The following is a 17,836-nucleotide window of genomic DNA, read 5'->3' as shown; positions in this document are numbered from 1 at the left end:
CCGTTTTTATAATCTTATTTATTTCTTGTTTATCCACATAATTACACATATATTAATTCATCCTTTTAATCCTCCCTTAAAGAATATAAATTCATTTATTTAGTCTTTTATTTCTTGATTCATTTATTTGCTGTTTTAACTCATTTGTAATTTTTTTTTCACGGCTTTTAAAGTTCCGAGGACCAAAGAGAAACATCAATTTATCTAGTGATAGTCAAATAATAATTTAAGAGCGCTGATTGATTGTAACAGGGAAAATCATGCAAAAACATTTTCGTGTCTTTCGGCACTGTAAGAGGAAGGCTTCTGTGGAAGGCTAAAGACATGCTTAAGCCATCGTTTTAAATTGCACTTTTATCTTCCAGCTACAACTCGAACGGACTTTGACAGACAAATTTGGTTGTTTTTTTTTTTTTTTTTTTTGACAGTTACATTTTCATGAGCCTACCCAAGAGAGTTTTGACCGACAGGCATAACTTCACAGATGGTACGGTACATCCTTGATTTACGTATTCCGTGTAATAAACCCCTCCATATTTCCTGACCGGTCAATAAGGTTAATAGTATTACTAGCGGACTTGAAAAATAATAAACGACGGAAGCTCGCAATGACTCAGGGCTTTTATAAATTTTTTCCAAGCTTTCCGTTGGAAAGCCTTTCAGGACGAACTCCTTTGCCAAGGTAGGTTTTTACATATGAAACATAATTGTTAATCCTTTGGTTTGAATGAAGTGTCCGCAAAGGTTCTTGAGTTAGACTTTCCTACTTTTTTTACCGTCGACACAACATTTAAAGTCTTGAGGAGCTTGTGGACTTTAACCGGAGTTCGTCAAGTTTCAACTGCATCATCACACTTTCAAACTTTGTTAAGGTAAATTTATGATATATGCCTCTCAATTCTTTTCCAATTTTTGTCCAAAAGTACGGTGGTAACGTTGTCTGCACGAGCACTTAAGAATTACAAGTGGTCATTGTAAAATGGCGGTTTTGAAAAGTTACCGCAAATTGAAGTAATTTTATCAAATCAACAATTAAAGAATCAGTTTTTCAACTGTTCCGATTGTTCCAAAATAAATATAATCTGATTCGTAGATTTTATCAAAGTTAGACGTTAAAAGTTTCATTATCTGAGAATCATTCATGATCAGACTTGTAACTCCATAAAGACGTAATGGAGTTTTTGCAGATATTTTCTCAGATCCAAAGTCATAAAATTTATGACTGCACTGTAAGTATAAAATGGAACCGTTTGACTAATAAGATGTAGTTAATTCATCAACGCCATTTCTAATTACTGGAAGCTTTTACTCTATGATACACAAGCCTTTCCTTGTCTAATTCGTTCTATCAAAACATTGAAGTGTGACAGGGGATAAAAATTCTAATACTGGTAGGAATTGCGTGAATGGGATTATGAACCACTCCAAAGTGTTATTACTCTGAGTAATCAATTCCTGCAATGAACACGATGATAATGCAACAATTTGAAGACAAACAGCGCTGAAAGATCTCTTCAGACGGGCATGTCCTTCAAAGGTCTGTTGCAAGACTGGGCATTTACAATGATCCCGTTAACCACATAAGGAGACTAACATGATTGACGCGCGAGCATCTTCCATGCTTATATCCTTCACTGGTTTGACGTAATTAGCCTATTAAACACTCTATCCCTGAGAAACAGATGACTAAAGCTGCGCCATTATGTACGGAAAATATGCATTCAATTAAGCCCGTAGAACTGACATCGCTTTCCGGCCATACGTTGATCTGACCATTTTAATAAAGCACCTCGAGTATGGCTCCATCCCCTTTTAATGATATCATTACTTTACACGATTCATTTTACTAAGAAAGCGAATCAAAAAGTGGAATTGTTGTTAAATTGAATGTAATGGTGCGAATTACAGCTAAAATGACTGTACGTGGCAATATGCATTTGCTGTTAACGGATACCTTTGTGGTAAACATAAGCTTCATTGCAGCCTTTTTGAATAAAAAACGAAATTGCTAAAAAGTAATGAGAGATGCCGTACCACCCATTTCCTGTATTTTCTCTGTACTGGTTAGCGAGGGACGTTCAATGTCAAAGAACCAGTGCACTTCTCGTAAAGAGTAGGGAACGTAGCTCTAGGTATTGTGGTCTTGCCTTGTTATTGTTTATTCAGGCCCACATTTAAACTAGCTATAAAGCTGAATTGGACCAGCTTGTCAAGATATAGCAAATGAGTAAATATAGGCGTGACCAGATGATTTTGAGAATTTATGTTTCAGCTCAAACGTATTACACCTGATTTCTATAAACTCAGTAGTTTTTAGGTATGGCGAATGACCATTTAGCCAACAGAAAAAGGCCTCAAGTAACTCAGTTATTGGTTCTTTTCCCTTTTCGAGTGACTTTGAAAACTTACGTAACTTTTAAACGAAATACATCGGAAACAATTTTTATTCTTCTTGAATTTAAGGAGATGAAATGAAATATTCGATTGTCTAGCTCGTATGATCTTTTCATTTGATACATGTACGCGTAAGTTTGGTTACCCTCCTTTCATTCTTCCAGAAACTAGTCGCCCAAGAAAGGGCGAAAATTAAAGGACACCTTTCCACCCATTTGAAATATCTAGAAAACTCTCCCTACAAGTTTTTACATAGCCATACGTGAGTAAATGAAATCACTTTTTTTAAAAGGCGGTACTCTAATTCCAACGTCAAACGAAGATTAACTGATTAAGAGATCACTGTATCTTATCGGCTGTGTTTCGTCACGTGGATTGCTGTTATTAACGGCTTGGTTTAAAAGAACAAAAAAAAAAAACTAACTAACAGCTGAAAAAATGACAAGTGAGTCAATGATGATATTATAAATTTGTAAAACCAGATAAGGAAAAAATATCATTAATAAAGCAGCCTGGAACGAACTTGAGATTCCCTTACCGAGAGGCCACACCATAATGAGTTGATTCTTATCAAAGGAAACCAACCTCTTATAGATGTGACCTCTGAGACCTCATCAGTGATGGACTTATTTCATCGAGAATTACTTACTAACAATGCACGCAAATTGCCTACAATTATCCTCTTCAATTACTGCATGCCAAAACGGAGTTTTTCTGTCAGTGGCTTCTGAAAGAAGCAGATCCTGACTCGGTTGATTTAAATTGCTCAGTGGTATGTTATTCCAAGAGCAGTCCATACGATGACAGCAACATGCACTCTGGGCTAAGTCTTGGTATTTGAGTTGGCGATTAATTTTGATGCCGTAACCCTCCAAGGAGGGTCAGAGAATTGATCCGAAAAGCATGTTTTAGATAAATGTTAGCTTTGAAAACAAACGCGTGTTCAAGCTAATTTAACTCATACAAACGCGTTCGGAACCGGTACCTAATTGACATATATTTCCTTTCGGTGCATGCCCTTACTGCTATAAATAAGCATTCGAGGGAGGCAGGCAGGTAGATTTCCGTTCCACTCGCCCGAAACGAAAGCATCCGCATCACAAGTGATCCGGGACAGACTGAGCCCTTGAAAATGTAAGTGGCCGTTCCTTGTTTTGCATTTTAGAAGACTGAATATGGCTTTCATTAATCCAGCATCTCCTTTGTGAAGTTGTCATAAATCCGTATATTTGAAACTGTTGAAAACTTGGGAAAGTTTTTCGAGTGTCACGTACTTCATAGGTTAGAATGTTACTGCTTGCTTGCTTCTTTATTACCGTAAGAATATCAAACGTCTGAACCTGATAACAATTGAAAAAATGGAAGTTTGAATTTAGTATAATTTCAAAAGAGACTGTCATCGTAGGCCTCAAAGTCTCAAATTCTCTTTCCGTCACCGCTGTAAAAAGACTACTTTCAGTTTTAAGTTAGGAAAAGACCGAAATGCTAAGGAAAAAATTACAGAGAGGGTTTTAAAGAATTGAAAGAGAAGGAGGGTATAGAAAACGAGCCTAGACTTATTTTAACCTCGACCACGGTGATGGGCCTTTTCTAAAACAGTCATGTTAAACCTCGATCGATGGTCTCAAGAACAAACACATCTGACCTTAAGTATAAACTGTGAATAGCTATTTTAGGAGCCAATATAATTGTTTATTTTTTCACTGCCACTTGACAATTGTGCCAAAACATTGTCATTTATACGGTTAAAAATATAGTTTGTATGCACAATGGAATGACCGTCGGCAAAGAAAATTTTTGCCTGACACTTATTTACGCTCTCACACATCTTGTTTTCTAAGGTACTTGCAAACCAAAATTTCGATCCGACGAAGGGCTAACGCTCGAAACGTCAGCTTTTGTAATCATTACGGTGGCCAATTTACCATTTCAACTTTGTTGATATATCCAAAATTTCGATCATTGATTAAGTTTTTTTTTTTGCCTTATCTCGCACCTTTTATCTCATCGTCGAGCGAACGTATGTGAGCACAATGGTTTCTTAGGCATGGAAGTTTCAAATGAAGCCGATGTTCTCAGAGAAGGGTAAAACTTGAATCATTTCATCATGCAAGTAGTCTCAAAAGCATCCCCTATTGTTTAAGTTAAGAGTAAACAAGAGAAACTGATGGTTTGTAAAGCACACTTTGAAGTAAGACGTGCCGAGGACGTCAAAAGGGGTGCATTAAGGGCGATATGGGTGTTTTAAGAGGTCAATAAGTTGATGATGTCTTACTCAATTCCTTCCAAGTTATTTATATTCGAAAAATGTAACAAATGCGTTTGCTATGCGGGATTTGTTTACTAATAACTCTAAATTAAGTCGCGGATCAGTTCGTCGTTAATGATCGCATTGATCAATGTCTGTACTCAATGTATGTGACTACATGCATTTTTGAACCAGGGAACGTGTTCCGGAGAATGTCTCCTCTTTCCCACTCACTCTTTGGTTCTTCGCATCAAAAATTATTTTTCCGAGCCTATTTCATTCAGAGTAGACAAGTTTAACACCTAACAGAACACAGAGAGACTGTGCGGTCAGAAAGTAAGCAGATGATGTATCAAATATATTATTCGTGCCATAGGCGTGTCACTATCATATTGAGCTCAAGGTGGGTCTTGTGAGGTCATTATCCTTGCGATACTGTAGAGTTATTATCACAGAAACAGTCTTTCTTTCTGGTCAAAGATCATTCATTTTAGAAGAAAACATTTCAACACAGACTCGGTATGCCAGAACAGTGTGTGCCAAAGGATATAAATCCTAGAGTCGTGGGGGGGGGGGGGGGAATGGGTTTTTAATGACCTCCTGCAGTTCGCTTTTTATACTTAAAAGGTGATCACAGTGTGTTGTCTTAGCAGAGAAATTGGCATGTTCCTTGCGTCAGTGCGTGGGACGCATTTAGAGAAATTTGCGAAACGACTGGCTTTAAAAGAACTTTATTGCAATCCCTTTAACACTGCTGAACTCGTCCATATGAGCTTCCCTTTGTGATAATCAATGAAACAATTTTATACGGCTAGCGAAAGACACATATAGGGCTCGAACGAATATTTTTCTCCATAAGTCAATATAGTGAAAGTGTTTCAAATTTATCCTGTTTTTTTCTTCTCAACTGCTGTAACCGTAATCCAATTTAAGGTTAAAAAATTAATGAAATAGATTTTAAACAAGTTTGCATTCGATATCCCAATGCGGTAAACATCTACTAGTATAACTGACCTTCTTAAGAAAAAAAAAGGCTTGCTAACTGCTGTCACAATTATGTATGTATTATATCAATCTTTTAATTGGTTAATTTTGCACACAAGGTATTGCTTGTTAAACTCGTTGATTTGAAGAACTAATGCGAGGAAATCTTCATACAATGAACAGAAATTATTATTTTGGTCAAGAACGTCTTTTGTGATGTTGATTTTAACGCGATAATAGAGATTAAGTTAAGAATTTCTAATTACCTTTATACGTTTAGTTCCAACCCTAGAAAGCTATTTAAAGTGATTTTGTTGTAAATATTGGCTGAAGAACGAAGTGCAATATGCTGGTTGACTTGCCGACGTTAGATCTTTAGAAAGTTCTTAAGGCTAAAAAAAAAACTGTCAACTGACAAGCACAATAAGATGATGGATAGCCAGAACAAATTCGTTCCGCCTCCATAACGAAGTTTACAATTCAGAGTCCTTGAGGACAAAGTAAAGGTCGTAAATAAACTTATCGAGGTGAATAAGACATGAATAAGAGCAGATTAGGGCCACGAAGGGTAAATAAAGCGCCGTTAATTCTTCTTGGTATCAAACAAAAGCCTTAAATATTTGCGCAAATTTAAACGAGAAATAATTCATTATCATTACCATTATAAATGGAAGAGAAGCCTTTAGATCAGCAGCTCTTTGACGATCATCTACTTGAAGCTCTTACACTACAGCAAAAGCATTACTTGGATATCGTATCTGTCCTTGCAAAATAGTGGTTGACTGTAAGAAATAGTGGACAGGTTATAAAAAGATCCCGTTACATAACTCAATAGGCTCTGGCTACGTTTTATTACATTATAAAACGCTTTTTTTATGATCTCAAGAGTCTTAAATTTCTTTTATCCCGTGAACATAAAGATTGTCAACAAAACAAAGACTCTTCATTTGTACTAATTCTACGAAAGGTTATGATGTCATTAATTCAAAAAACTGGTCAGGTGCAGAGGGCAAAAAAAAATGTCTTGAACAGCATGAGAAAACATATGTATAAGTGGTATCATCCTGTGAGAGAAAGATTCTTCGCACGAGTTCCTTGAAAGTACAATGATGGCTCTCTGGTGCTGCTTTCTAATGAAGTCCTGGGCAGATTTAAGGAAATTCGTGCCATTTTATTGGCATGCCGAACACCGTGGGAGGTCGTTTTTCGGCGTAAGCAATATTTTCTTATTTACTCCCGTGCCATACAATGACAACTTCAATAAGTTATTTTACAAGGAGCGGTAAATCAAACAAAAAGTGTCGCCGTCTCTGAAACCGAGTAGGTGACATCGGTGGCGTTGTTGTTTAAAAGATCATCCGGTGGGTGAGTGTAGTGAACCGAATGTTTCGTAAAAACAAATTGATGTTTAGTAACAAGTGACCTCAAAAGAGCCGAAGGTTATTATTAAGAAAAACAAGGCCTAGTTATTACATTCTCGTCTGCAAACTACTGCAGTGTATCTGTGATCGTTGTGGTGCACAGTTCCAGAGAACCTCGGACGTACCTCTCTATCACCACAAATGTTGAAGGAGTCATTTTCTTGTTCAGCTTTTCAACAGAGAATGCGCATTTCAACGTATTCTGACGTTAAAGACTGGCGCAGTTGCAGTGCAGTGTGATTAAAGGCTAAAAAACAAAGCTAACTAGGAGGGGTCATTCAAAAATTTGGTTAGTTAAAATAAGGCACAATTACTTATTCAGAGAAAAGGTGTACAGGTTGGTGACGCGACAGGCAACAATAATACGGAAGAAGGGTTAATGAAAACTAGCAGTGCCACATGTTGGTTTTCAGTGTTCATATTTGGTCAGGGCTGGCGTTTACCATCATGTGCTATGGCTGGAGGGATTAAAGTGCTGCAAGAGCCTAATAAGATATATCGCCCGCGCAGTGAAAACATAGATATTTCATTATGTAACCAGGATCTCTATGCTATGATTACATCTCATATGTATTCCACCAGAGTTACAATTCTGCAGGTGCTATGTTCGCTTGTTACGCAACACTGACTGATTTATCAAAAGTTATAAATTACAAATTTTCTATCAAAGCATGAACAAATTAAAAACCTCCAAGATTTATTTATTAAATTTTTTGCCTGAAGGGATCATTATTTTGTAATGAATATCCTTTGTGGTTTAATGTCATCTAGACAACATTTTTCATTTGGACTTTTACCAAGAATTTAGTTCTGATTTATGCTGCAACTGAAGAGTCTTGCATGTTTAGTGTTAAAATAGTTGTAGAAGATTGCTAAGTGCAATATCTTGTTTTCTAACGTCGATTTTCATGCGCCTCTCAATTCTTGTCTTATACGTGCTTATTTGCTGTGATAGAGCCGTTGGCTCCTTTCTTGAAAAATCATAACTTTATCACTTTGTTGCTGTAACTACAAAATATGTTTATGTCCGGTGAAATGTGTTGTGGCAAAGGTAATCAAATGTTCCAACCTGATGATTTATGATTTCTGGTATCCCCATCTTGCAGTGGAAAACATATTGATGTCGATGACTGATATAAAAGAAATCAGGCTGGTACAGCTCTAACCAGTGAGCACTCAACCTTGGAATAATTGAAATTAAATGAATAAAGGCTGATAGTTTCGAAAGAAACTGTTTGGGGCTGCGTCGGTGGGAGTAACGAAATAATTTGGATATATCAACAAAGTTGAAATGGTAAATTGGCCACCGTAATGATTACAAAAGCTGACGTTTCGAGCGTTAGCCCTTCGTCGGAGCGAATGACGAAGGGCTAACGCTCGAAACGTCAGCTTTTGTAATCATTACGGTGGCCAATTTACCATTTCAACTTTGTTGATATATGAAATTAAATGAGCCGATTTTGTATAGAAATAAAACTGGATCATCACCTTCTCCTATTGCGAAACTACCAGCGCTAAATGTATGTGAGTTACTTTCATTTAGGTATGATGTACGATCCTCGCAGTAGAGAGCGCTATTTATGCAATAGCGAAAATCAGACCCGAAAAAAATCAGGCCTGTACGGGATTCGAATCACTGACCTCTGCGATACTAGTGCAGCGCTCTCCCAATTGAGCTAACAAGCCAGCTGGGAAAAGGCCGTTAAGTTGATTCGTAATAAACCCGTGATGATAAATCAGATACGATGAATATATGAGGTTCACATATTTTGAACTGCGGTTATAGATAGGTTCGAATCCCGTACAGGCCTGATTTTTTCGGGTCTGATTTTCGCTAATGCATAAATAGCCCTCTCTACTGCGAGGATCGTACATCATACCTAGCTATAACCGCAGTTCAAAATATATGAACTTCATATATTCATCGTATCTTACTTTCATTTATTTATACCTGAAGTTACGCTTTTAGTGCTTGGATATCTGATATTTCACACTAAAATGATGAAATGAGCTGTGACTGGGTAACAACTGCCTGTATTAGACGTAACATGTATGCTATTTCATGCCCTCGAGTTTCTAAAATTATTCCTTTATTTGTGTGATTCGGAAATCAGACAAAGTACTAAAGAAGTCTGTGTAACAATCGCAGGTTTCACATTGCAATAGCTGCTTTAAGTAAATGAAGTATAAAACGGTGGTAAGTTACCGGATTAATTGGAACCAAGATAAAATTTTAACAGCGTTGTGATCGTTGCCACGAAACAGGCCCGTGGATTGTCGCTAAAGGCATCTTACTCTGATTTGTAATGACCTACATCTTAATGGACTGAGCCATTTAATCTAATTAGAACAAAACGAATTCTGCTTCATCGTAGATTCTTTGATGAAAACTGTATTTCTATGATTTTTTCGTCCTCTTTAGGTTTCAGTGCTACTGTTTCTCAATGTCAATATTTGTACGTATAGATAAAATAACAAACATCAGTCTATCTCGCTGAAGCTTCTTTGCATTAATTATAAATTTCTCATACAAGGCTGTTATCAATAACAATCTATCTGAATTACATGTCGTTTCCTTTTCTATTAAAGGATTTTGAATTGAACACCGATATAAGCAATGCTTTCTCAGTTAAATGATTTTAATCAATTCCACCAATGTTCCTAGCTTTGATTAAAGTCCAGCTGAAAATTGACATAAATTTATATTATCAAACCACACGGGATATAACTAGGCTTCAGTCTTAACGAATGAATCTTGGTATTAAAAGCGAAAGATATGAAAAAGTTGAATATGGGTGAAAGTCATACTCATTTTACAGCAATGATTAGTATGAAATACAACAGGAACTTTTCCTCTTTTATCAATGATTGCACTGGAGCATGTATTTACTTTCCCATTTTTACTCGCTATAAACTTTAAAACAGATAAAAGTCAACACTTCAAACTTACTTTCAGCATACTTTGCCGAACATTCCAGCGAATAAAATGATAACCACAACGACAGAAAACTGGTTCTGTGGCGTTTGCCAAAATGTACCCTTAGGTAAAAGATAAATCAAAATGCCAAGCTAGAATTTTAATTTTGGATTGCGAAAACCGCCCTTCAAATTAAATTTTAAAATGGCACCAATTTAACAGTGCTAGGGTTACAGTTGACTGATTATGCATTTCATTTGAGCCTTGTTTTCATCAAATAATCTTTTATAATTTCTCAACGAATTGTGACGCTAATAAAATTTGCCGCCTGACCTTAGTATCCCTTTGTCGTATTGGGATCAATCAATCATTCTATTAAAAAATGAAACAATACTGACAACCATTATATTATTGGCGAGTCTCGAACTCTTTGCTTATTCGTGTCCGCATGCACATTTTTTATTACAGAATATCTGAGTTCGGTTTGGCGAAGACTTCGACGGCAATTAGAGAGCCACTCCAAGATCTTTCGTCGACTGATCCAAACACGTATGCTTAAGCCTTACACTGATGTTTCATGAATACCCGTTGGCTACACAACTCAATTAGCTTTCAATAGACCCCCTACAGCTCAGGAGAGATTGTATATTACGAAAAGGGAACTGGCTCATAAATGCGACTGGCCACACGGTGAGTCAAATCTTTAATAATCACATGACAAGCTATAATCTTTTTTTAAAGTTATATAGCTCTAGAATGACGTATACACTGTCTTTGTCCTTTCTCCCTCCCAAGACTTGTACCTGCGATGTCGCTCATCAGTGATTGCAATAATTAGACGAATGGGCACTGGCTCCTAGCGTTCAGCTTGAATCTGACCACGTAGCAGTTCACCCTGAAGACTGAATTATGTATCATAAATGTTTGGCAAAAGCCTTTGTTGGCAGCTAGCTATCTATAAGACCAACACAGCGTTCGTAAGAATACATTTATAAATACCCCTTTTGCTCTTGGGAGGCGTGATGGCCTCATGGTTAGTGCGCTCGACTCCGGATCCAATGATACATATAAATGCTGTGCCACGCAGCACTATGAACACAAATGGTGGAACAGAGAATTAACTCTGAAGTGTAAATTAAAGTGCTAAGTGAAACCCATGAAAAACCCTCTGGGCGTTAGCCCTAGTAAAGGGTTTTAGGGAACCACACGAGGTAAAGAAAAAATTCTTACGACCTCGGCGGGAATCGAACCCAAGACCTCCGGATTAGATCTACCGTTGCTCTACCGACTAAGCTCCTGTGGTTACCTCGTGCATGTGATTCCCTGATACCCTTTACTAGGGCTAACGGCCAGTGGGTTTTTCATGGGTTTCACTTAGCACCTAAATTTACGTTTCAGAGTTAATTCTCTATTCCTCCATTTGTGTTCATAGTGCTACGCGGCACAACATTTATATGTACTCTTGATTTCTTTTCGCCGTGATTCACCACCTTAATCGACCCCGACTTTCTCTGTCCGACCTCGTAGCTTAGTCGGTAGAGCAACGGTAGGTCTCTGAAGGTCGTGGGTTCGATTCCCACCGAGGTCATAAGAAATTTTTCTTTACCTTGTGTAGTTCCCTGATACCCTTTACTAGGGCTAACGCCCAGTGGGTTTTTCATGGATTTCACTTAGCACTTTAATTTACGCTTCAGAGTTAATTCTCTGTTCCACAATCCGGATCCAATGGTCCTGCTTCGAGCCCTGGCTGGGGACATTGTGCTGTGTTCTTAGGCAACTGAGACACTTTACTCTCACAGTGCCTCTCTTTACCCAGGTGTTTAAATGGGTACCGGCAAATTTAATGCTGGGTGGTAGCCATGCGATGGACCAGCATCCCATCCAGGGGGGAATAGAAATACTCCTAGTCGCCTCATGCTACGGAAACCGGAGTTATAAAGCGTCAGTGGGATGGGTCGCTTGGCTTATATACGGACTTCACCTTTTACCTCTTGCTCTTATTACAAAAGGCAAAACCAGTTAAGTAATTATATAGAAATACGTATTTCCGACCGCATGTTTCCACAACGGTGTTGGTAAACTGGCTTATCAGATAAAGCACGCTTTTCTTTTTTTACCAGTGAATATTATTAGCATATTCGCTAGGTTCTGAGACGTAATCATTGGTGCTGCAATGAAAACTAGAGAGTTTTATCATGATCATGCCTATTGAATTGTGACAGATATCGTGTTACATAGGTACTGGCTGCATGCTTTAGGTTGTACCGAGTATAAGTAGATTTCTTGGGTTAAATCAAGTTCAGCTTGCCTTAAAATCTAGCAGTTGATCCTGGTTTGCTTTGTTCCGTTCTCAATATTTGGATTTGTTTTGATCGTGTTCAATCGGTAATATCTAAGCCTCACTGAATTCAGCGGTTTCTCTAAAGTAGATCACAGATTTTGTTTAGGTCATAAAAGTCTTGTTTACAAGTTGTGTGGTGTTACTTACTCCTTATTTTTATTCTAATTACTATTATTATCATTATTTTTATTGGACACTTTAATGCATTTCTCGATTTTCAAGTATTTTATCATTATTTTTGTTAATAATTGTAGTGATTATGTTGAATAAAGGACTATTTTATAATCACTTTTAAATAATCACTTTATAGTGAACTATTTCTATCATTAGTTTTATAATTATATCCTTCGATGTTCATAGCTTGATATTCTATTTGAATTTTTAACATTATTACTTCTTTATTGATAATATTATTATTTCATTTCGATTTCCAATTTCTATGAGTTTTTCTGTTTAATGTCTAAGATTATCATTATTATTGTTATTGTTATCTGCTCGTAATACAGTCATGTGCATTACATCAGTGACATAATTCATCTTTGCTATCATGTAACCTTTGGCAAAAACTGATTTACTCTGATGAAGAGATATTGCCGTTTATCTGGTTTTCTATTATAATTAAATAAATAAAGAGATAATAATAGTAATAATTTTTTAAAAATCGAGTTTCCAGATGGGATTTCAACTCACGACCCTCCGTGATCTAGTCGGATTAGTAATAATAATAATAATAATAATAATAATAATAATAATAGCCGGAACACAGACTACGCCTTGGCGCCCTGTGTTCCTCTTAACTGTATGGCATACAGATAGTTTTTACTGCTGATAATAATAATAAGTAATAAATAATAATTTAGGAATAGACATTCCACTGGGTGACTCTTCTTGTCCACTGTTTCTAGATTGAATTGGAATTTGAACTGTTGGTTTTTGCGGAGGGGGAAAACCGGAGGACCCTGAGAAAAACCCTTGGAGCAAGGACGGGAACCAACAACAAACTCAACCCACATGTGACGCCAGGTCCGGGAGTCGAACCCGGGCCCCAGTGGTGGGAGGGGAGTGCTCTCACCACTACGCCATCCCTGCTCCCTAGGGACTCGATTACCCATTATACTTGAGTTTTCTAAATGTCTAGAAACGTAACTTCTTAGTAATGTCTAGGTTTTGATGACATACTCTTCGTTGCACAGGTTGCTACTCTAAAAATTTCAAGGGACCATTTTCAAGGACTGAAAAATTCTGAAGCCAACAATGAATGCTAGCCAAATAAACTCAATACTGGAAGGAAATTCAAGCCAGAATGACATTGCTACACCTCTTTACAATTTTGTGCCTGAGCCTCAATCTTCAAGGACGATTCGATACATCATATACTGCATGGTTTTTATTTTTGCCATTGTCGGGAATACTACCGTGTGCATCATTCCTTTTCGCCACAGACGCATGCGCACGTGCACCTACTTTTTGATCACAAACTTGGCTGTCTCTGACATTGGAACAATGCTGTGTTTGCCCTACATACTTATCATGGAATGGCAAGAGGAGTGGAGTATGGGATCAGTTATGTGTAAACTTGTCAACCCCAGCCTTACCATGTTCTATCTAGTCACCACTAACACTTTGGTCGCAATTGCAGTTCACCGCTTTTTTGTGGTAGTTTTTCCGTTTAAATCCAAACCTGGAAAGAGTAGAGTAGCTCTGATCATCTTACTTATATGGCTGGTAGCGTTTCTCTGCGTGTTACCATCATTTGGAGCTAGACAACTTGTAGCCGAAGGAGTGAAGGAAAATGGTAAAACAAGTTATAGGTGCGACGAAATATTCCCTGGGAAGACGAGAGAGGATCAGGTGTACTTCAGAAATATGTACACCATATTCCAATACGTCATCAATATCTTCTTGCCCATTGTGATCATAGCTATCCTGTACATTGTAATTGCTTACAAACTTCGACAAATGTCATTGGCACTTGGATTACGAAAGGACAGAAGGGGTAGCCAAAGCTCTACATCATATCACAGTGTGACCTCAAGAAAGAAGAGCATAGACGATATTTCTTTACGAAAAAGAAACGAACTTGAGAAAAAGTTCTTGCGGATGCTCGCCGTTGTTGTTATTGTTTTCATTCTTTGTTATGTGCCCTACACCACTTTCTACCTTGTGGTGTCAAACTATTCGATGGCAATGACCTGGAAGTATATAGGAATCCTCTACCACTACATCTATCTGCTTATGTGGCTTCCAAATGCTTTAAATCCGATATGTTATGGTGCTTTGGATGACCATTATGCCTCTATAATTAAGTCTCTTTGTTGTGTAAGGAGTCGAGCTCAACGATTAGCCAGCCGCCTTGCAAGCAATGGGGTCAACTCCTTAGGGGGACGGTCCAACAGACCAGGAAATTTGTTCAGTCGTTGCAATCAAACTTTGCCCCCTATTATGGAGAAATCAAGAACACAAACCTACAGTCGAACTGTTGAAAGACAAAAAGCAGGTGATGGGAAAAATTGGAAAACGTGTTGCAGCTAGTGGACATAGCAGAACATATGTATCAAAAGAAGACGGTATTCTCATCTTAAGAAAACGAATTGTTTTTTAATTAAGTGGTCACGGCACTGAAATTGTCATTACTTTCTGTAGATCTAGAGATCAAGTTCAACATTCAGAGCTGTCACAGGGATCATTAGTAGAAAGTATCCCTTGGCAGTGGTAAAAGTACTGATAAACTCGTGGCCCTCGCTGAATAATCTCTGTCTAATGATCAAATTGAAACATAGCAGGATTAGTAACCTCAACTGGTACTAAAGGCAAACCAACAAACTATTTACAAGCATGGTTGAGGACTTTAAACCCCGGCTAGGACTGTTACTGATTAAGTGTCGTAAAACCAAAACCAGTAGAAAGAAAAAAAATATCGCAACGAGCAAATAAACTGAATTCAAACAAAAAGCATTGCCCAAAGCGCGGGAAAACGCGATTGATCGAGATGGATTGGTGATTACTACCGTTAATAGCTTCATTAGAGCACCGTTAGGATAAAAATGTTTCACCCTGAAACATGCACGGTAGATTCTGTTACATCGGACAAGTTTGATCAGAGGAAAAAAGAAAACAATCGTTTCGGAAATCATTACATCACATGTCAGTTCTGGGCTAGAAAGCTTGATCTTTTCGTTATATGAGACAGATGGATAAAACTTAGTTCTACGGCAAAACATTTTGGAAAAGGAAAGTGTTCGATAAAGTGCCGCAAGCTCAAATCTTTTGGGAAATTTTAAGTAGTTGGTGTTAAGAATAGAGAACACTGAATGTGGCTTGGAAGAGCTCATTGCATGAAATTGCTTGGGCCTGCGTTTTTGTCCCACTTCACGCGAATCGGATAGGCTAGGTTAAAAGGTGCACGAGTCAGAACAAATCGGTTGTGGAGTTCTTTGATCATAATAGAAGCCGCGAGATTTATCTTTGATTATTATTAATATGTAACACTGATGTGCATGATATGTTCGTGGATGTAAAAAGATGTTTGTATGTATCAACATACTTGATATAACTTTTTGTAGTGGCTACGGAGAAAAAGGGAGAATATTAACCATCTGAACAAGAATTACATCAAATAAACAAATAGCCCAGTTCCGAATAACCCTTGGCCTCATTTTCAAAACGAGTCCTGGTACTCACCTTTAATATGATAATAAGTTTTCATTCACATGCAAATTAAACTCATTTTCACTAGAATAAAGGCTGATAGTTTCGAAAGAAACTGTTTGGGGCTGCGTCGGTGGGAGTAACGAAATGATTTGGATATATCAACAAAGTTGAAGTGGTAAATTGGCCACCGTAACGATTACAAAAGCTTGTAATCGTTACGGTGGCCAATTTACCACTTCAACTTTGTTGATATATCCAAATCATTTCATTTTCACTAGAATGGTTGAGCAACAGGCCTCGTTTTGAGAAAGAGGCCAAGGGTAATTCGCACGTTTACTGCTGTACCGAACTGAGAGATGATGATGTGTTAAGTCATAAAATTAAATAGAAATTCATTCCTGGTCAAGAGCAAATTAGTAAAAAATATTGAATCACGTTCTTGTGAAAATCAAACTTTTTTCGATTTCATCCACTGACGTGCGTTTCCTACTTCACCCCCGACAATACTGCGCATGCGTCAGGAACTGACGAAGGGAATTCAAGGATGAGTTATAAAGGCGTTTCACTGAAGTTTTTTCAATAATTTCTACAGTTGTCCTGGTGATGATTCTGTACCAGACATGTAATAAAGCAAGTTTTATTTTCGTCCCGCAACGAAGAAGACCTCCATAATGGCTTTCTGTCATGATCATACATTCATCTCCCCCTCCGCTGTGAAATTTGATGAACCGCGGGGAATCTAGCCGTGGCGTCCCTCTCTCCTCCTCTCTTGGAAAAAAAGAATAATAATAATAATAATAATAAAAAATTGTCATCATTGATGTAAATAAATTGAAATAGATTGCAAGCCGAAATTCAGTCTAGATGAAAAAACATAAAATTAAATGGCTTCGACATAATGACGCGTCTGATGTCGTCAACACAGATCAGAGTTCTGATTGATCGTAGATGAGGCAGGAAAACAAAATAAATTATTAACTTTGTAGATTTTCATGCAACAAGCAGGCTAGTTCTTGAGAGCTTTCAGTGAGATTTTTTTTAACTTAGCTACAAGTATATTTTCTTTAAGGAGACCAGTTTCAGCTAACTGAATGAGAAATTAAAGTGATTGTAATTTGAGAAAACGGAAAGCGGAAACACTTTGAAGAAACACTTTATATCTGAATAGCAATTAATCCAGTTGATGTATCTGCTCAATTAGCCAAAGTCGCCTTCTGGGCTACGACGTATCTATGAGATGCTCTGTGAAGACGTATATCTCAACACTGACATGTGATAACGCAGCAAGGCCATGATTCTAGGGCTTTTAAAATCGTTCACCGTTTCAGTTTCAGAGAAAGCTACAGACAACAGGGTGGTGGCCAGGATTTGCCGATTCTAGCTTCGATCACGCGCTAGCTTCGATCACGCGCTAGCGGAGGTAAGGCTTCCCCTACGTTCACACTGTATTCCATCAATGAGGAAAGAAGTTTTACTTTTTTTAGCTTTATTTAAGCCGATGTCCGATAATTTCAAATTTTGGGCTGATATGTTCGACTTGGAGTCGATACTTCAAGTCTTTGTTGTTAGTATTATGCAAAAGTTGATTAATATAAATTTCGGGTTTACTGAAATGTTTCACCAATAAAAATAAAATAGATCCTGGATGCGTCACTTGAGGCTTTTACCAACCCGAGGCTCTACGGACTGATTTTTCAGTTTTTTTTTTTTTTTTTTTTTGGCTTTTCCCTACTTAGTTTATAATTTGATTTCCAGTCCGAATTTAGCGTTAGAAACACTTACGAGAATTGTTGATTTGTTGAAAGACGGATGAAACTGTGCATTACTACTTAGGCTCTCTTCCCATTCACAAGGTTTCTAGGTGACCAGCCTGTTGTATC

General features: G+C 37.6%; 1 protein-coding gene across 8 annotated transcripts; it reads left to right on the top strand.

The window, feature by feature from the left end:
• Positions 1–575: 575 nt before the first annotated feature.
• On the top strand, positions 576–16,391 carry LOC111328102 (growth hormone secretagogue receptor type 1). 8 transcript variants are annotated; one of them, XM_088732953.1, is made up of 3 exons: positions 576–682; positions 10,433–10,654; positions 13,499–16,391. In XM_088732953.1, exon 3 carries the CDS (start codon positions 13,560–13,562, stop codon positions 14,835–14,837), a length of 1,278 nt encoding a protein of 425 aa, XP_088589079.1. In that variant the 5' UTR covers positions 576–682; positions 10,433–10,654; positions 13,499–13,559; the 3' UTR covers positions 14,838–16,391. The 8 variants fall into 8 exon arrangements, with proteins under 8 accessions (XP_088589079.1, XP_088589084.1, XP_088589080.1 ...); XM_088732954.1 differs by having other exon boundaries at positions 638–872; XM_088732956.1 differs by lacking the exon at positions 576–682 and adding an exon at positions 2,308–3,528 and having other exon boundaries at positions 13,211–16,391.
• The last annotated feature ends 1,445 nt before the right edge of the window (positions 16,392–17,836 follow it).

The sequence above is a fragment of the Stylophora pistillata genome, chromosome 9 (assembly GCF_964205215.1).
Source record: "Stylophora pistillata chromosome 9, jaStyPist1.2, whole genome shotgun sequence".
NCBI lineage: Eukaryota > Metazoa > Cnidaria > Anthozoa > Scleractinia > Pocilloporidae > Stylophora > Stylophora pistillata.
The sequence above is the reverse complement of the archived record's forward strand: the minus strand, read 5'-3'. Positions and strand labels throughout refer to the sequence as shown.